This window comes from Scyliorhinus torazame, chromosome 7, assembly GCF_047496885.1.
Source record: "Scyliorhinus torazame isolate Kashiwa2021f chromosome 7, sScyTor2.1, whole genome shotgun sequence".
NCBI classification, from domain to species: Eukaryota; Metazoa; Chordata; class Chondrichthyes; order Carcharhiniformes; family Scyliorhinidae; genus Scyliorhinus; species Scyliorhinus torazame.
Genome location: NC_092713.1, coordinates 132,557,581 through 132,578,298, shown reverse-complemented (window position 1 = coordinate 132,578,298; position 20,718 = coordinate 132,557,581). Strand labels below are relative to the sequence as shown.

General features: G+C 43.9%; 1 protein-coding gene across 3 annotated transcripts in view; it reads left to right on the top strand.

Moving 5' to 3' along the window:
- The window catches only part of nuf2 (UF2 component of NDC80 kinetochore complex), an 83,301-nt gene that overhangs the window by 2,827 nt on the left and 59,756 nt on the right, over positions 1-20,718 (top strand). For all 3 annotated transcript variants that reach the window (XM_072511498.1, XM_072511497.1, XM_072511499.1), the window contains exons 2-5: positions 9,253-9,380; positions 11,694-11,768; positions 13,581-13,657; positions 16,176-16,237. In XM_072511498.1, the coding sequence (XP_072367599.1) occupies positions 9,258-9,380; positions 11,694-11,768; positions 13,581-13,657; positions 16,176-16,237 (337 nt within the window). In that variant the 5' untranslated portion in view covers positions 9,253-9,257. The remainder of the gene's footprint in view (positions 1-9,252; positions 9,381-11,693; positions 11,769-13,580; positions 13,658-16,175; positions 16,238-20,718) is intronic.

The following is a 20,718-nucleotide window of genomic DNA, read 5'->3' as shown; positions in this document are numbered from 1 at the left end:
GAGGTCGGTCTGTAGGACCCGTATAGCTCCAGGTCCTTATCCCGCTTCAGGATCAATGAGATAATGGCCTGTGACATCGTCGGGGGAAGCCCCCCTCTCTCCCTTACCTCATTAAATGTCAACAGCAGTGACCCCAGTATCCCAGAGAACTTTTTATAAAACTCCACTGGGTACCCGTCCGGTCCCGGGGCTTTACCCGACTGCTTGGCCATCAGCCCTTCTGCTATTTCTTCCAACCCGATCGGGGCCCCAGCCCTTCTACCAGCCCTTCGTCAACCTTCGGGAACCTCAGCCCCCTAAGAATTGCATCATCACCTCCGATCCAGCGGGGGTGGGGGGGGGGTTCTGACTCATCCAACCTGCTGTAAAACTCCTTAAGCGCCTTATTAACCCCTGAATCTCCGACCAGGTTCCCATTCCTGTCCCTTACTTTCCCAATCTCCCTGGCTGCCTCCCTCTTTCTAAGCTGCTGCGCAAGCATTCTGCTGGCCTTCTCCCCATATTCATACATCGCCCCCCCCCCCATCGCCTTCCTCAGCTGCTCCACCGCCTTCCCTGTAGTTAACAAGCCAAACTCCACCTGTAGCCTCCGTCGTTCCCTTAGAAGCCCTGCCTCTGGGGCCTCCACATAACTCCTGTCGACCTGTAGTATTTCCCTTATCAGTCGGTCCGTCTCTGCTCTGTCTACCTTCTCCTGTGGGCCTGTATCGAGATCAGCTCCCCTCTAATCACTGTCTTCAGCGCCTCCCAGACCATTGCCGCCGAGACTGCCCCCGTGTTGTTAACTTACAGATAGCTCTGGATACATTTCCTCAGCCGCCCACTCACCACCTCATCCGCTAAAAGTCCAACATCCAGCCTCCAGTGCCGGTGTTGGCCACCCTCCATGCTCACCTGTAGGTCAACCCAGTGCGGGGCATGATCCGAGATTGTGATCGCTGAATATTCGGTGTCCACCACCCCCTTCAGTAAAGCCCTGTTCAAGATAAAAAAAGTCAATCCGGGAGTACACTCTATGCACGTGTGAGTAGAAGGAGAATTCCTTCACTCTCGGCCGCCCAAATCTCCATGGGTCCATGCGACCCCTCTAGTCTTAGAGTCCAGCCCCAAGTGGAAAACCTGCCCGACCCATCCCTTCCTTAATCTGACCTGATCAGTTACTCTAAGGTGCGTCTCCTGCAACATTGCTACGTCCGCTTTCAGTCCCCTCAAATGCGTGAATACATGTGCCCCCTTAACCTGCCCATTTGGCCCTCTTACATTCCATGTGATCAGCCTGGATGGGGGGCTTCTTGCCCCCCCCCCCCCCTCCCCCCCGGCCGATCAGTCATCGCCTTTCTTGGGCCAGTCTCCATCTAGCACCCTGCGCACCTGCAGGCCCGCCCCCAGGCAGCCTCCGGCCCCGACCTCCCTATTGTCCCACAGCAAAAGTTCCCACCCCCCATCAGCAGAACATTACCCCCCCCCCAAGTAACAGCACTATGCAAACCACCCCCTTCAACAAGCATAACATCTGCTCACCCCCCACTGTGCTTCCGTGAGATAGCCCGCCCAGCAGGCTTGGTGGCCCCCGCCCATGGCGCCAGACATTTTCCCTCCTATTGTTTGCTTCCGCTCCCCCTCTCCCCCGCTCGGACACATATGCAAACGAAAGCAATCCCAACCCAATTGCCCAACACAAACACAAAGAAAATCAAAAAGAAGATCCAACATCTACAAATTCACATCTCCATCCCCCATCAGTGCAAATGCAAACTTTAACTCACACAGCTCAGCTGAAGGCCCCAAATCAATACAGAAGGTATTACAGATAACGTCCAAACACACAAACATCTTTAACATGGACGCTGCAGCAAAGATCAGTTCAAAGACCTCAGTCCGCTACCAGCCCTTTCCTTCTAGCGACGTCCATCGCTTCCTCGGGCGACTCGAAGTAGAAATGTTGCTCCTCATGCGTGACCCAAAGACGGGCCGGATACAGCAGCCCAAACTTGACCTTCTTGAAAAGGGCCGACTTTAGTTGATTGAACCCTGCTCTTCTCCTGGCCATGTCCGCGCTCAGATCCTGGGCTATATGCAGGATGCTGTTCTCCCATTTGTAGCTCCGTGTCTGCCTGGCCCACTGTAAGATACACTCCTTGTCCAGGTACCTGTGGAATCTCACCACCATCACCCTCGGGGTCCCCCACACGCGACTTCCTCGCGAGCGCTCTGTGCGCCCTGTCCACCTCCAAGGGTCGGGTGAACATCCCCTCCCTCAGTAACTTCTCGAACATGCCCGCCATGTATGTCCCTGTGTCTGTTTCTTCAGATCCCTCCGGGAGACCCACGATTCTCAAGTTCTGCCGGCGGGACCTGTTCTCTAGGTCCTACACCTTCTCCTGGAGCCTTTTCTGTTGGTCTCTCAACATCCCCACCTCCAACTCCACTGCAGCTTGGTGTTCCTCCTGCTCAGTCAGTGCCTTCTCCACTTTCTAGATCGCCCGATCTTGGGCATCCAGTCTGAGTTCCAGCCGTGCAATCAATTCCTTAATCGGGTCCAAGCATTCCTGTTTCTACTTGGCGAAGCCCTCCTGTATGAACTGCATCAGCTGCTCCATCGACCGCTGGGTCGTCGAGCCAGGACTCCGGTCGTTCGCCATGTTTTCTCCCTCTGCAGCCCCAGCCCAAGCCTTCTCTGTTCGCCTATTTCTTCCTTTGTGAACACTCCTGGTCCGCCTCTCCATGCACTGGTGTAGGATTCCTCTTCACAATTGCATCCAACATCAATTTTCTGAATCAGATCCGATAAAAACCAGGGGAAAACGCCCAAAGATCCGACCCGAGCGGGAGCCACCAAATGTGCGACCTACTCCTAGGGGCTGGTTTAACACAGGGCTAAAGAGCTGGCTTTTAAAGCAGACCAAGGCAGGCCAGCAGCACGGTTCAATTCCCGTACCAGCCTCCCCGAACAGGCGCCGGAATGTGGCGACTAGGGGCTTTTCACAGTAACTTCATTTGAAGCCTACTTGTGACAATAAGCGACTTTCATTTCATTTCATTTTTTTCATTCATAGCCGCCACCGGATGTCCGTGGCACTCCCTCCTTAACAGCACTGTGGGTGTTCACATGGATTGCAGCAGTTCAAGAAGGCAGCTCACCACCACTTTCTCAAGCAATTCGAGATGAGCTATAAATGCTGGCATACCAGCGAGGCCCACATCCTACAATTTTTAAAAAAAATGAAGGGCATTAACATTATGCATCTCTATAATTTCCGAAAGAATGGAACTGGATGTTTCACAGCTGACTTACTGAAAACTAACTGTGGAACCATGTTGTCATCTTTGCATCTATGAGAGATAATGGATATGCAACAAACATTCCGTTTAATAATAATAATTAATCTTTATTGTCACAAGTAGGCTCACATTAACACTGCAATGAAATTACTGTGAAAGTCACCACATACCGGCGCCTGTTCGGGTACACAGAGGGAGAACTCGGAATGACCAAATTATCTAACAGCTCGTCTTTCAGGACTTGTGGGAGGAAACAGACACGGCGAGAATGTGCAGACTACGCACAGACAGTGACTCAAGCCGGGTATCAAATCTGGGTCCCTGGCGCTGTGAAGCAACTGTGCTAACCACTGAGTTGCCATGCCGCCCAGGTGGGGTTCCTTCATATGATGCACCTTTGCTGATAATTGTGAAAGCCAATCCTTGAGAGGCAGCTTCTGCCATAAGCAAAATACATGAAGCTGCCAAGTGACGTAGGTTGTTGTTTCTGGCCTTGGCACCAGTAGGCAAGCTGAGTAGCCACTGGTTGTAATGGCCCGCCAGCCCACAGGCGACGTCGCCATTCTCCTCTTTTGCCAACGAATAACTTCCAGGTGCAAGAGTCGAGCCTTGGACCTGTCACTCCAGATACTTCACCATACAACAGGTCCCTGGGTTTGCAACTGTCTTTCATCCTAAATTTTAGACAATGCAAATATTGACTGAGAGGTTGACAATGGAAGAAACTTTAGACTACAAGAAAATGCACAGAACATTAACAAATGGAGTTCTTTCTGGGAAGTGCAAGAAAAGCATTTGGGGAAATCTAACAAATCAAATGAATACACAATAAATAGTCTGATACGGAGAAATGTCGAGGGACAGAGGGAACTTGTAAATGAAATGAAAAATGAAAATCGCTTATTGTCACAAGTAGGCTTCAAATGAAGTTACTGTGAAAAACATCTAGTCGCCACATTCCGGCTCCTGTTCCAGGAGTGGAGTACATGTCTACAGATCCTTGCTGGTAATAGGACAGGTAGATTTTTAAAAAATATTTTATGGGATATGGGTTTTGATGGCTAGACGAACATTTTTATTGCCCATCCGTAGTTGCTCTTGAAAATGTGCCTTCTTGAATCACTGTAATCCATGTGATGTAGGCACACCCACACTGTTGATAGGGAGGGAGTTCCAGGGTTGTACCCCAGCAGACAATGAAGGAACAGCGATATATTTCCAAGTCAGAGTGGTGAGTAGCTTGGATGGGAACTTCCAGGTGGTGGTGTTCCCAGGTATCTGCTACCCTTGTCCTTCAGGATGATAGTGTTCAAAGATTTGGAAGATGCCACCTGAGGACCTGTGGTAAGTTCCTGCAGTGCATGTTGTAGATGGTACACACAGCTACCACTGTTGGTCAGTAGTAGAGGATTGAATGTGGAAAGAGTAGCTATGAAATGGGCTTTGTCCTGGATGGTGTCGAGCATCTTGAATGTTGTTGGAGCTGCGCCCATCCAGACAAGTAAAAAGTATTCCATTGCACTCCTGACTTGTACCTTGTAGGTAGTTGTCAGGCTTGTGTGTGTGGGGTGGGGGGGGGGGGGGGGGCAGGAGGTGTGATATGCGCTACAGGATACCTAGCCTCTGACCTGCCCTGGGAGACACGGTATTTATATTGCTAGTCCAGCTCAGTTTTTGGTCAACAGTAACCCCAGGACGTTGATAGTTAGGGATTCAGTGATGGTAATGCAATTGCATGTCAAGGGGCGATGGTTAGATCTTCTCTTATAGGAGATGATCATTGCCTGGCACTTCTGTGGTGTGTATGTTACTCCACTTATCTGCTGAGATTATTGACTTCCAACCACTACAACCATCTTTTGTGTTAGGAATGACATTAAATTCAGTTTTACCAGTGGCTCCTTGATGCCATATTTGGTCAAATGCTGCCTTTATGTCAAGGGCACTCCCTCCACCTCACTTTTGGCGTTCAGCTCTTTGTCCATGTTTGGACTAACCTATATGCTCCACTGAGTGCTTGGGTTTTAGGGTTGTTGTCCGACAAGTGGACTGTAATACCCCACCAAGCAACATGACAAAGACGGGAGTGAAAGAGAAGAAATGCAGCAGCAAGCAAGACATGAGACAACATTGCAAAGAGAGAGCAAGACGCTGCCAAACCAATCAGTGACCCATTAGTGTGCACACATTGTCTCTTAGACAGGGAAGCAAGAATTGCAGCAAAAACATTTTGCATATTAGGAGTCATGGAGGTTGCATTAAATGGAAATTGCAAATGGTTGCAACTATTTCATCAGCAAGGAAATTTAATTTTTGCAATGTTGAACCATAGTTAAAATGTTAAAAGTGCCATCATTTCTTATTTGTTAATTTTCCCCATGTCACTGAATGAGCCGCGAACCAGGGGAAACAATAGGTCACTGATGTGTTGGGTGCTCTGGATCCGTGGAACACATACTGGCCACCAACACTTAATAAACTAGTGTTGTACTATTTTAAGTTAGAAACTGTTGAACATACTTTCACTGTGGGTTAACACGATGTTAGATTAAACTAAAGACCTATGCCTATCCTCACCAGTCTATGCACTCAGCACATGGTGAAGAACTGTGCTGTAAGCTCTGTCCTAAGAGGCTGCATCCCGAATGAAGGGATCTCTGATGCCCTCTGTCTATATAGTGAGTGTGCTCTAACTGGTGATTGGCTGCGGTGTTGTGTGTGTTGATTGGCCTTGCTGTGTGTCCATCAGTGTGAGTGTCTGCACCATGATATACTGGTGTATATTATGACATTCCCCCCTTTTATAAAAAATGTATGTGTATGGCAATAAATAATGTGTGGTGAGAATGTTCTTAACTACGTGTGGGGTGCGAAGACATATTTACAGGACTACGTACATGGGAACTAAGCTATTTACATGGGAAGGTGCCTGGTGCAGAGAAGCAGTATGCAACAAGAATAACGAGATCAACACTATATACAAACCAGGGAAACGATCAAACAAAGCAACAAAACAATTCAGAGAGTCCATAAATTCGAAAAGTTCATAAATTTAGTCTCGGAGGTGGGCGACGAATTTTGGTTGACCGTAAGGGTGGCACACCACTCATCGTCCGGATCGATGCTGCATACTGATAGAGGCTGGATTCTTTGCTTCAGGGACACCCTGTTTTTTGTAATGATACCGATTCGAAAAGGCGTCTTCGGGTCCTCGGTGTCAATATCGGGTAGCAGGTCTGAATCGGGCTCGGTGATCGTGGGTTGAATGGCACGGACATTCCTGCGGGGCTGGCTGGAGCGACGAGAGTTGGCAGGCTGAGCTGATCTGCATAAAGCAGCATAGTGGCCAAGTTTGCCACATCGCAGGCATCGTCGGGATTTGGCAGGACATTGCCGCTTTAAGTGGGTGGAGCCACAGTTGCCGCTATTTATAGCGTCAGTACGTTCGCGGTGCGGTCATACGTGGTGCGTGCCTGCGCAGTACGTTCGTCGACGTCGCCGTCCCCTCATTCGGTGCACACAAGCGCGGGAGTCTGCGAAAAGCGCGCGAAATGGCCGCCCTCATCCAGGCTGAGGCCCTGGAGTTGCTCGATTGCTTGGACCTGTTCTGCCTCGTGGGGACCATGCCACGCCGTTTCAGCCGCTTGGATGGGGAGTACCGACTAGTGGCGTGTTCATGTGGCATGCAGGTCTCGATGGCAATCGCTAGGGTGAGCTGCTTTCCCCTGAGGAGCTGCTGGCGTAGGGGGTCCGACTGAACACCAAAAACGATCTGGTTGCGTATCATGGAGTCGGCGGTGGGCCCGTAATTACAGGACTGTGCAAGGATGCGGAGGTGGGTGAGAAAGGACTGGAAAGGTTCATCCTTTATCCTGCAAACATTGTTGGAATACATAGTGCTCGAAACTTTCATTCACCTCAATGTCGCAGTGACTGTCAAACTTAAGGAGGACCGTCTTGAATTTTGATTTATCTTCCCCATCAGCAAAGGTGAGAGAATTGAAAATGTGGATGGCATGTTCCCCGGCCGTGGATAGGAAGAGACCGATCTTCCTGGTGTCTGAGGCAGCTTCCTGGTCTGTGGCTTCAAGGTAGAGCTGGAAGCGTTGTTTGAATATCTTCCAGTTGGCCCCTAGGTTACCGGTGATGCGGAGCGGCGGCGGCGGGCGGACGCTGTCCATTTTGCAGGATGACTGTATGCTGGTGCAAGGCAGATCACTTGCAGGTAGGTCTAAGAAGTTCTAATATCCCTCAACGACTGGTACCATGATGTGTTGGGTGTTCTGGATCCGTGGAACACATACAGGCCACCAACACTTAAAATAGTACAACACTATTTGATTAAGTTCGAAACTGTTGAACATACTTTCACTGCGGGTTAACACGATGTTAGATTAAACTAAAGACCTATGCCTGTCCGAACCAGTCTATGCACTCAGCACATGGTGATGATCTGTGCTGTAAGCTGTGTCCTTGTAGGAGGCTGCATCCCGAATGAGCGGGAACTCTGATGCCCTCTGTCTATATAGTGAGTGTGCTCTAACTGGTGATTGGCTGCGGTGTTGTGTGTGTTGATTGGTCCCGCTGTGTGTCCATCAGTGTGTGTGGCTGCACCATGATATACTGGTGTATATTATGACAGTCACCAGTGTTTCCCTTTATATTTTTGTTATCGTGGCTAAGTGAACAAGTATATGGTGCCGTGTTCTAGATTCTTTCCCTTGCTACTGCCAGCACCAGTATGTAAGTGAATTAGACACTTGCTATTTTTGTGCTTAATCACTGTCTTTGTAACTGGAAGATTAACGCATGATAGAGTGATAGAGGTTTTACAGCACGGAAGGAGGCCCTTCCACACATCGTGTTCATGCCGGCCATGGAGCACCTATCTACTCTAATCCTCTTTTCCTGCACTTGGTTCGTATGCTATGGCATTTCAAGTGCTCATCTAAATACTACTTAAATGTTGTGAGAGTTCATACCACTACCACCCTTTCAGGCAGTGAGTTCCAGATTCCCACCACCCTCTGGGTGAAAATGTTTTTCCTTACATCCCCTCTTAAATTTTTAACTTAAATCCGGGTTAATGACCTCTCCACTAAGGCGAAAAGTTCCTTTCCATAATTTTATACACCTCAATCAGGTCCCCTCTCAGCCTTCTCTTCTCCAAGGAAAACAACCCCAGCCTATCCATTCTCTCCTGTTAGCTGAAAGGCTCCAGCCCAGGCATCATCCTGGTGAAACTCCTCTGTACCCCCTCTAGTGCAATCACTTCCTTCCTATAGTGTAGTGACCAGAACTCCATACAGTACTCCAGCTGTGGTAATTAACTTTTAGAATTCTTCAGCTAAACCTTGAGACCCTCGTAGCAAATGAGAAATGCTTGTCATTGCAGAGTGCTTTTGTTACCTGCTGTGCACAACTTTCTACATTGCATACTGTCCAGCTCCTGAAAACAGTCACTCTTAAAGTTTATCTCAAATGCAGGGTAATTATCATAGAAGATAGCACTGCTAAATCTAATGCACTCACTGGTTGAAATCTCAAGACACTAATCCATGGTTGGTGAATAAATAGGGAGACGGTTCGCTTAACCGTCAGTATGATTTTCCTCTATGTGATGTTTTATCCTTCACTGGGCTGCTTGGACCTTGGGGGGTTAAAGAGCTCATAACTCTGCCAAAGATAATAAAATAGAGTATACAACCCCTCTTTTGTGGTGTCAGAGAACTTGGGCATGTGAACCTCTCTTCTGCGGTGATGAAAGTCTTTGATGATTTGTGAGTCTGTCTTTTGGATACTGCTGTACTTGTGTAGAGGTGATGATGTATGCTCAAAAAATGAACGGCGTTATAACATGTAAATATTGGTAACTCCTACATTGAGAGAACAATTATGATTTCATATTCAGCTGCAGTGCACATATTATGTATACTTCTGACTTCTAAAATATAGCTTTTTTCTTAATAGCTCAAATGGAAGGGGACAACAGACTTCCATATCCCATTTGCAAAATGGACTATATTGTGAATTTTTGTCGCAGACACATTTTAAGTGGATCAGAAGCGAACAACTTCACAAAAGCTGACCTATCAAAGGTAAATATTTTACTATTTTAAACGGTGTAAAGCTGCCCTTTCGTGGTCTTATTTGCAACCAAATATGCATTGTTTTGTGAGGACAGGAGTGTTAAACAATGTAATGCACGTTATATTGGTGGACCTATGGCCCTTTTGTTCTAAAAGGTCTGATCTATAGAAATACACCCCTGAAGGCCAATTACAAGCTAATTTCTCTTAATGCCAGTTGCAGAGCATTGTACTCTTCAAAGAAAGTTTGAAAAGGTTAAAAATCCTAGTTAAATTATTTTTTTCCTCTTCTAAGACATTTGTGCATTTATAAAATATACTTGAACTGTCATATGGAACATTTTATATATATATATATCCTACTAAATGGGTTAGAGGTTTAGTTTTTAGGAGAGATTCTAGACTGGCATTTGGGAAGAGGTACACATTTAAAAATAAGTTTTTGAGATTTCTGAGAGTGAAGTATGTGTGTTTTGATTAGAACCTAGAAAATTGTTTGTCTTTTTTTATTATGATCTTGTCTTTTTTTATTGTGATCCTGCAAGTTAATAAACAGCAGCCACCATTACATACCATTTGCGTTCTCTGGATGTTAAAAAGATAGCTGCTGGATCTGTTTGAATTTAATTTAATTATAAAATTTTGTTATGACCATGTGAGGAGGGGTGAAATTACTATCCTATTTGACCACTCTAGGTCTGACCAGAACAGGATTTATTTTGTTGTGAATTTGGGGGGTTGTGCTTTGCCAATGCCACATGAGTCCCGCTATTTACATTTCATTTGTAAAGAATCAGTCAGACAGGCATTCTTAGATTAAATAAAGAACAAGATGAGTTTATTGAAACTATTTCAGAAATTAAACAAAAAAGGTAAACCAATCATACGTCACACACATTCGTCTGGGCCCACACACAACAGAGGGCAGAATCAGAGGACAGGCTTAAGGATTTTGACAGTTCATGAATTAGATGACAAAAAGGAGCATAAGGTTAGCTGTTCTTTGCCCGATCTCAATGTGGTGACTCCATGTAGCGGCCATTGTGTTCAGCTTTCCTCCTGGGTGTAGTTGAATGGAGCAGATTTCCATGTTTTGTTCCTAAAAGACCTCGGTTTGCAGTAGATTTCTCTTCTCAGGTTACTTTACAAATCTGGGCATAATATTCAAGAGCGAGGGAAAGCAAACAGCTTTTGAAGTCTGTTTTTGTACAGCCTTTTGTTCTCTGATCTCCCTTCTGCTTGGTAACAGTCTCATAATGTACTCTGCTGGCTGTCTGGCAGTCTCCATTGTCTTTTAGAGAGTTTCAGTTTTTAAAATCCAGTCAGAAGAGAATTTCTTTTTAAAAAACACATCCTTGTAACAATACAAAGATGCCAATAGTTTAAAGCATAGATATGCTCTGTGAACATGCAGTTTGGTATCCTTTTATAAACATTTTCTACAATGTCATACCACAGGAGTTTCTGAAAGGGAAGTTGAGCTTGTGCAGCTAGATTACCCAAAATAGAATCACTATCCTGATAGAAACTATTAGATTGAATGAAGAGCGGAGAAAGTTTGTTGTTGAAACACTGAATAAATGCAGGGTGACTACTGTGGTGTTATCATAAATGGAAGAACTGCAAGGGTTAATGAAATGTATAACTCAACCACTAGAGGGAGCTAGATGTACAAGTATATAAGACATTGATGCTGAGCCTGATGGGTGAGAGGTTGAGGAAAAGGCTAGACAGCAGACTGAAGGAAAGAGTGTGTGAATGAGAGCAGATCATAGTTAATGTTATGGTGTAGAGATTAGTAGTTGATGAGTGTAGATTATATGTTTATTATCAACTGTATTATCTAGGAGTAAGTGTTGAATCCAAATTAGTAGTGTTAATTTTATAGCTTTGTTCAAGGTAAAGCTATTTTGTGGTCTTTGTGAACACTACGTCAACCATCCTGAATTTAGTGACACAAAGAACACCACAACTTCCATTTTTAAAAACGCTGACAACAAACTTTTGCATCGGCATGTAAAGATCGGGATTGGGCTTACAAGTTTTTGCAAAGTCTAATCTTTACTTGGAAAAAGTACATATAGTATATGACCGTAACATTAGCGTGCAGCTTTGTTGTAGAGGCAACATGAAAGAAGGAAACAAAGCATTTACTTGAAACCAATCGTTTACAAGCAGTTTACTGACCTAAATTACAATATCAATAGCTACAATTTATGAACTAAATATCACAATGATGTTGATACTTTTCCTGCATTGAAAATGAAGTATTTGAGCTTAACTAGTCTGACACGTTGATAACGGCTTTAATTTTTTCAACAGCCGGATTCTGTACAGCGATTATACATGAGATGTCTACAGATTATCTTTGATGCACGACCAGATTGCCTTTACATGGTTAGTCGGACCTTATAATAATAATCTTTATTTGTGTCATAAGTCGGCTTACATTAACATTGCAATGAAGTTACTGTGTAAATTCCCGAGTCGCCACATTCTGGCGTCTGTTTGGGTACACTGAGGGAGAATTTTGAATGTCCAAATTACCTAACAAGCATGTCTTTCGTGATTTGTGGGAGGAAATGGGAGCACCCGGTGGAAACCCACACAGACACAGGGAGAACGTGCAGACTCCACACAGACAGTGACCCAAGCCAGTAATCAAACCTGGGACCCTGGAGCTGTGAAGCAACAGTGCTGACCACTGTGCTACCATGCTGCTCATTGGGAAGACTGTTGGGAAAATGATGAATGTAGTGGACAGGACTTACCGATCACCCTGCTCTGTATTTTCTGGTGGAGGAGGAGGCCCGCCAGCGGGATCTACCAGTCCCGCTGTTATCAAAGAGATTTCCTGTTGACTGCATCCATTGGCGTTAGCAAACCTGTGCACCAGGGTGGGACCTGAATTTCCCGCCGGTATGAACAGGCAGTAAATTCTGCCCGGTGTTCTTGTTTTCGATTCTGTGCGCACACCAACTGTAGTATGATGGTAGGATTAGTTGTAACATGGGTTCCCAATATAACACATGAGAGTTGACAATTATACATGAGTAGGGCTTTGTTTAATCCCTACTGCTTAACTATGGATTTGAATACATTCATTGCCTCCTGCAAAGTGCATTCCTTGGCTTTATTTCCAGACCCACTATAATTGGTCTTTCTGATTATTGTACAGTCACTCCTGGAATACCAGGGGACTAACTCACAAATTCCACAAAATCACTCCTTTTGAACAGTTCTTTGCCTGTTCATTTAAGAGTGCTTCTGATGTATTCTATCACAGTTGATCTGTTGGTATTCAAAGCTAGAATAATATCTAGAAATAACATTTAGACTGAAGTAAGTGCACGTTGGAAGTGTTTTGATGTTATCAAATTCATAGCATATTTGAGTTGCATGAAATAATGTTTTTCTTTGTAATGTTATGGTCCAGGTTTTAGGAAACTCCAAAGTATATCATAGAGTTTACCTGACCTACAACTTTTAATAGATTTTGGTTATGAGGAGCACAAGGGCCTACTTTCCAGGTGTTATGCAACAGAGACCTTAAGTATTTTTAAGCAAACAATGTTTATTCTATGAATTCAGTTAACATTTATAAACACACAGTAAACATTTTATCAACTGCCAACACAACTACCCCCCCCCCCCCCCTCCACAGATACAGTACCCTATATGTAACCCTTAATAACTTTCCTAACAACATCCATAAGCCAAACACCCTTTTTAACAAAGCAGTAGGTATAAATTCTTTACACAAGACAGTTATCACTTTTAAATTATCAAGTGATCTGGACACCATTTAACATAGAGAGAGAGACAAAATGAACCTTCCTTGCCTGGATTCAGCTTTCAACTGCCTAAAACGAAAGTAAAACACAAAGCCACAAACAGCTTCCAGCTCAAAATAAAAGTAAAAGCCAGAGACACAACCCAGCTCCACCCACACAATGACATCACTGCAGCTTTTTGATAAACACCCTTTTCTTAAAGGTACACTCCCATGACAGTAAGATGAAAAATATTCATTCATTGTGCTCTTGGCAATGTTGGATAAGTGCCCCAAAGTATTTTACTTTAACATTACAGGACATTTATTGTTGCCGATAACCTCCTGTCAGCCAACTTCTGAAAGGTGTGTTTTGAAAATTGAATGTTCTTAAGCCTTTTAAATGTCGTAAATAAATCTGTCTGGTTTATATATAGATGCCCATGAGTGAAAATACGCCATATCCTCAACTTTCTGAAGGCTTTATCCCTATTATGAATCTGAATGTTTGCATGTAAGTATCAGAGTAGTCTTGTAGAACAAGATATCTTTGATATTTGATAATCAAAGATGAAGATTTTGGAGCTTTGATACATAAGAGAACTGTTAGCTTCTCTGTTACCAGCATTTATTCACTATGTATTTTTAACTTTATTCACTCCAGTTTATTATAAAAGCCCTGCAGTGCAGAAGGAGACCATTCGGTCCATCGAGTTTGCACCAACCCTCTGAAAGAGCACCCACCCTATCCCTGTACCCCACCTAGCCTTTTGGACACTTAAGGGGCAATTTAGCATGGTCAATCCACCTAACCACATTTTTGGACTGTGGGAGGAAACTGGTGCACCTGCAGGAAACCCCCGCAGACACTGGCTGAACGTACAAACTCCACACAAACCGTCACCCAAGGCTGGAATTGAACCCAGGTCCCTGCCACTGTGAGACACCAGCACTAACCATCATTTAAATATTCCACACTGATCAATTTTTAATCTTTTTTGAAGAATACTGGGGAAACCTAATACCAACCTTAATGCAGGTTGCAGCATTTGATCTTTATCAGATTCGTGATTGAATTGAAGTTACTGAATATATTTAAGAAGGAAATACATCTCTAGACTGAAGGCATCAAGGGTTATGGGGAGAGAGTGGTGGTATGACGTTGAGTTAGAGGATCAGCCATGATCGTATTGAATGTCGGAGAAGGCTTGAGGGGCTGAATGGCCTCCTGTTTCTATTTTCTATGCTTCTATGATAAGTGGAAATTATATAAATACTTCTGTCAGAGTTTCAGAGTTTTGGTGCTATCTCCAATGCAAACAGCTTGAATCAATTTGTACAAATAAGTTGTGTTAGTGTACTTGGGTCTTACATTTGTAATTAGTTTTAGTGAAGTCCAAAACCTGAACATTGACAATGCGTTTGTATAGGTAATGGGAAAAGTTTTAAATGGGTGTGTATTACAAATTTTGAGTCAGCCCCATGTACACCTCTGATTTGGTGATACTGATTGGTGACTCCTGTGATCCGAAAAGTACCTTTATTTTCCAGAATCTAGTATCCAGTTAAAATTCTCCCAGTCTGACTTTACCCTTGAAGGGTGCTGGTTTATTTTTCATTTTTAAAGTGCTCAATTCTTTTTTTTTTTTCAATTAAGGGACAATTTAGCGTGGTCAATCCTCCTACCTTGGCCATATTTGGGTTGCGGGGGTGAGACCCCCTGTAGACACGGTAGCTCCACACAGACAGTGACCCGGGGCCGGGATCGAACCCAGATCCTCGACGCCGTGAGGCAGCAGTGCTAGCCATTGTTCGATTGTGCCGCTCCTGCTGATTTTTGTTTTCACTACTTCCTCAAACATGCTAACTATATCATAAACTATTCTAAGATTGCTTAATTTGTAAAACTCTGAGAAGTATAAATTTATAATGTTAATCCCATAAACACCTGAGATGAATAAGCAGTTATTGCTTTTAATTGCAGCCCACTCTTTCAAGATGGTTCCCATTATTTCATTTGTTCTTAATGTAGGACTGCATTACGTGATTGACATTTTGTGCACATTTTTTAAATAGAGATGTTCTGTTTGCTTGTTCCAGTTCCAAGGAACGTCATCTGATCTCCAGTGATTCTTTTTCAAAGGAATTTGTGCTCCACATAGTTCCTCTGTTCTTATTCAACGCTAATATGATGTGTGCTATCTGGTGTAAAATAATTGTTAGTCTCCAATGGTTTTGACTATTAGGCTGACTGGCAAATTATTGCAGATTTATCAGATTTGAGTCTTTACATCAATTTAACTTTATGCCCTCTGACCTGATGATTCTGCTTGCAGAGTGTTTCAGTTTTATGTTCCCTATACTGTTTAATATTTTGACGAGGTCACCAATTAACCATCTTTCTGGCCTGCAGAGTTTGAGATTAATTAAAATTTTCCTCCAAGATCATCCCATTTATTTTAAAAAGTGTTTTTGCAGTGGTAACTGACTACTATATGCTGGAAATTTTGACACAGCTTCTCCCACTTCTTCACCATGACTTTGGTTGACGACTGGCAGAAGCACCCACTTATTATGCCTATAATTTGTGTTTCTGGCGATGTCATGATGACAAAGTAGGTAAAAGCCCCTAAGAAATTCTCAGTGATAATATTGGTCTTGGCTTTTCACTTCTTGGATCCTGGTAGTCATTTATCATGTTGATTGAACTCTTTATGTTACTACATAAATCCCTGTTACGGGTCTAATCCAAAGACTTGGCTGACTTTTTAAAACTTGGCTGACTTTTTAAAGATGATACATTAGACATGGTTATTTACTGATAAGTAAGTTGTGACAAGCATGAATTGTACTTTAAAAGGCTACGATGTATTTAGTTAAATAATGTTTTTTTACTAAGTAGATTTTAACTTTCATAGAATTTTTATCACATTTGCATTGCAACCAACAAATACTGTTAAATGATGTGTGCTGGATTTTTATTTGTGAGATCCTATAACGTTGTCTGAACTAATATTTTATATCTCTCTCAGGCAGAATTTAATATTACTGTGCTCAATTCCCTATTTTGAGATGAGTGACCTCTTGAACCCAAGTAAGTTTGAAACATTTCCAAATTAATTTGAGTTCTAGATTCAAGCAAATATGCAAAGTGCGAGTTGTTATAAACGTATATACAAAATTAGGAAAATAATCAACTTAAATAAAGTAGTTTATTTTTCAAGAGTTCTTTTTGAGATTTTACCGAGCTGCTTTTTGATTTTCACAGGCTTCCTTTTCATTCTCACAACTTCCTCATTTTGTGATGCAGTCACAGAGTGACATTACCTTCTTCATTGTGTTGATTTCTTTCTTTGGATTGATACAGTAGCACAAATACCAAAGACTGTAAGATAAATGACTCGCGAATCAGTCATATTGATTGAGGGATCAGCGTCGGCCAGGACACACAAAAATTCCTTACACCTCTTTAGAACTGTTGTTGATCATTTTGGTGCACTTGAGCAAGTAGATGAGGTTTTGATTCAACATTTCATCTGAAAACAGTTCCTGGAATGGTGAATCTTCCCTCAGTATTGCATTGAATTGCCACCCTAGATTATGTACTCAAATCTCTGGATTGAGATTTGAATAGACATTCTTCCCACTCAGAATGAAAAGTGCTACAAAAAGAGTTGAGTGTGTTCTCCTGTGAACTGTTCCTAACTGACATTGTTTTGGAAGCAAATGTAAGCACATGAAATTTGTTGACAACATTAAAATAGGGAGTAGTAATAAGGAAACATCATGTAGAAAAGATTTAGGATGGGTTTTGAAAATGGCAAAATTAATTTCACCATGTACCATCTAAAGCTCAGTATAAACTTCAAGAACAATATCGCATCCTGTGTTTTCATCCTACTTTGTGGTCTAATTATAACTATACACAGTTTGGCAGTATCTTTTTTTTTTATTAAATATTTTATTGAAAATTTTTGGTCAACCAACACAGTACATTGTGCATCCTTTACACAATATTATAACAACACAAATAGCAATGACCTATTTTATAAACAAAAAATGAATAAATAATAAATAACAAAAATGAAAACTAGCCCTAATTGGCAACTGCCTTGTCACAAGTAACACTCTCCAAAAATATAATTTAACAGTCCAATATATAATTATCTGTAGCAACGACCTATACATACTATACAGTATATATTAACAACCCTGAGAGTCCTTCTGGTTCCTCCTCCCCCCCCCAATCCTGGGCTGCTGCTGCTGCCTTCTTTTTCCCATTCCGTCTATCTTTCTGCGAGGTATTCGACGAACGGTTGCCACCGCCTGGTGAACCCTTGAGCCGACCCCCTTAGGACGAACTTAATCCGCTCTAGCTTTATAAACCCCGCCATGTCATTTATCCAGGTCTCCACCCCCGGGGGCTTGGCTTCTTTCCACATTAGCAATATCCTGCGCCGGGCTACTAGGGACGCAAAGGCCAAAACATCGGCCTCTCTCGCCTCCTGCACTCCCGGCTCTTGTGCAACCCCAAATATAGCCAACCCCCAGCTTGGTTCGACCCGGACTCCTACTACTTTTGAAAGCACCTTTGTCACCCCCATCCAAAACCCCTGTAGTGCCGGGCATGACCAAAACATATGGGTATGATTCGCTGGGCTTCTCGAGCACCTCGCACACCTATCCGCCACCCCAAAAAATTTACTGAGCCGTGCTCCAGTCATATGTGCCCTGTGTAATACCTTAAACTGAATCAGGCTTAGCCTGGCACACGAGGACGACGAGTTTACCCTGCTTAGGGCATCTGCCCACAGCCCCTCCTCGATCTCCTCCCCCAGCTCTTCTTCCCATTTCCCTTTTAGTTCATCTACCATAGTCTCCCCTTCGTCCCTCATTTCCCTATATATATCTGACACCTTACCATCCCCCACCCATGTTTTTGAGATCACTCTGTCCTGCACCTCTTGTGTCGGGAGCTGCGGGAATTCCCTCACCTGTTGCCTCGCAAAAGCCCTCAGTTGCATATACCTGAATGCATTCCCTTGGGGCAACCCATATTTCTCGGTCAGCGCTCCCAGACTCGCGAACTTCCCATCCACAAACAGATCTTTCAGTTGCGTTATTCCTGCTCTTTGCCACATTCCATATCCCCCATCCATTCCCCCCGGGGCAAACCTATGGTTGTTTCTTATCGGGGACCCCCCCCAAGGCTCCAGTCTTTCCCCTATGCCGTCTCCACTGTCCCCAAATCTTCAGTGTAGCCACCACCACCGGGCTTGTGGTGTAGTTCCTCGGTGAGAACGGCAATGGGGCTGTCACCATAGCCTGTAGGCTAGTCCCCCTACAGGACGCCCTCTCTAATCTCTTCCACGCCGCTCCCTCCTCCTCTCCCATCCACTTACTCACCATTGAAATATTAGCGGCCCAATAATACTCACTTAGGCTCGGTAGTGCCAGCCCCCCCCTAAGTTTGGCAGTATCTTCATTCTCACATCCATTTAGATTCTCATCTGATTCCCAGGGTCCCAGGTTCGATTCCCGGCTTGGGTCACTTTCTGTGGGGAGTCTGCACATTCTCCCTGTGTCTGTTCCAGGTGCTCCGGTTTCCTCCCACAAGTCCCGAAAAACGTGCTGTTAGGTAATTTGGGCATTCTAAATTCTTCCTTTGTGTACCCGAACAGGCGCCGGAATGTGGCGACTAGGGGCTTTTCACAGTAACTTTATTGCAGTGTTAATGAAAGCCAACTTGTGACAATAAAGATTATTTAAACACAAATTTAAAACCTTTTATGAATCTCTTAACATTTCTGATAATTAGTTGACTGAGATTATCCATTGTATCATTCCACTGTTAAACACCTCTGATTTTGTCTCTTTTATATATTACTTTCCATGCACGTTTTTCTGAATGTTTCTTTTTCTCTCTCCAACCTGCTTTCTGATTCTGTTAATATGCTTCCTTCTCACTTATTTCTCTGTTGCGAAGAAAGACCCAACCTGAAACGTTGACATGTTTGTCCTCTTCACATATCCTGACTGTCCTATTTACTTCCAGCTTTTAAAAAAATAATTTGTTTCAGTTCTCCCATAGTGGTGTTCATACTGAGTTGAAAAATAGCTGTTTTATAGAAAAGGGACTATTATCAAGAAAGCACCATGATGATTTCTTCCTGGCCGTTGTGGCAGTGGCTCCAGCTCTGGTTCACAGCAGCCGCTAGTGGTGTAACATCATCGCACATGCAGGGAGTTGGGCCTTGCACGTGTGTCATCCGGTCTCTCACATGGAGGTGACCATTCTCTCATTTATGCCCATGTCATTGATTTTTCAAGGGTTTGGGGGAACCTCAGGGCAAATTTGCCCACTGCTCTCATGTATTTTGAATGCTGTCCCAACATCAGTATTAAGGATTTAATCCAGTAGAGTAAATTCCCTAACATTACCTAAACATGATGTGGAGATGCCGGCGTTGGACTGGGGTGAGCACAGTACGAAGTCTTACAACACCAGGTTAAAGTCCAACAGGTTTGTTTCGATGTCACTAGCTTTCGGAGCACTGCTCCTTCCTCAGGTGAACAAGTGAACAATTATTCACTGCATCAAAATTACTCTCCATTCTGCCTGCCTATCCATCCCCAAAATAACATCACGCTAGTTTGCTGCCCTTTTGGTTTATGTACGAAATTCCTCATCTTTGCTGAACCTGTCGTCATGAATGCCTGTAATAGTTGAAAGGGTCAATTTTGAACCATCTGCGAAACTAACTGCTCCATTGGGCCCTTTCTGTTCGACAGATTTTTTTTCTGTGATTTCCCCCCCCCCCCAAAGCACTATAATACAATCTTGCATGCTTTGAAACTCCTTGGTGGTGTGGGCAGCTATGTGCTTCCCATAGCCCATAGAAGTATCACTGACTTTGCCAGCAGAAATGCTCCAGCTCCTGGCAATGCTTCTGTTCACTTAAGACCTTCAGTATTGTGGATTCTTGAGGCATGTTAAAACTGAACAATAGAAGTGACACTGGGCTGTATTTTTCCTAACCTGTAGTATTTTTAAATGTGCGTTAACGTATTGGCAGATCTCAGATGAGAGATCAAAGGGGGACAAAATTATGAAGTGGGACTGTGCGGAGTCTGCACATCCTCCACGTGTGTGCGTGGGTTTCCTCTGGGTGCTCCGGTTTCCTCCCACGTCCAAAGATGTGCAGGTTAGGTGGATTGGCCGTGCTAAATTGCCCTTAGTGTCCAAAATTGCACTTCGTGTTGGGTAGGGTTACTGGGTTATGGGGATAGGGTGGAGGTATGTACCTTGGGTAAGGTGCTCTTTCCAAGAGCCAGTGCAGACTCGATGGGCCGAATGGGCTCCCTCTGCACTGTAAATTCTATGACTGATTTAGCCAATGATCAGATAATTCTGGATTGACGCTCTGCTTGGAATATGGCTTCCTGGGTATTTCTCCGTTCCAGTGAATAGCACTTGTTAATCAGCTGTGCAGAAGCAGCACAAATATATTGAGAACTTTTGTCTAGATTTGGCTGCTGCATCTGATTTGATTTTTAGCTTCTCCACAAGGATCC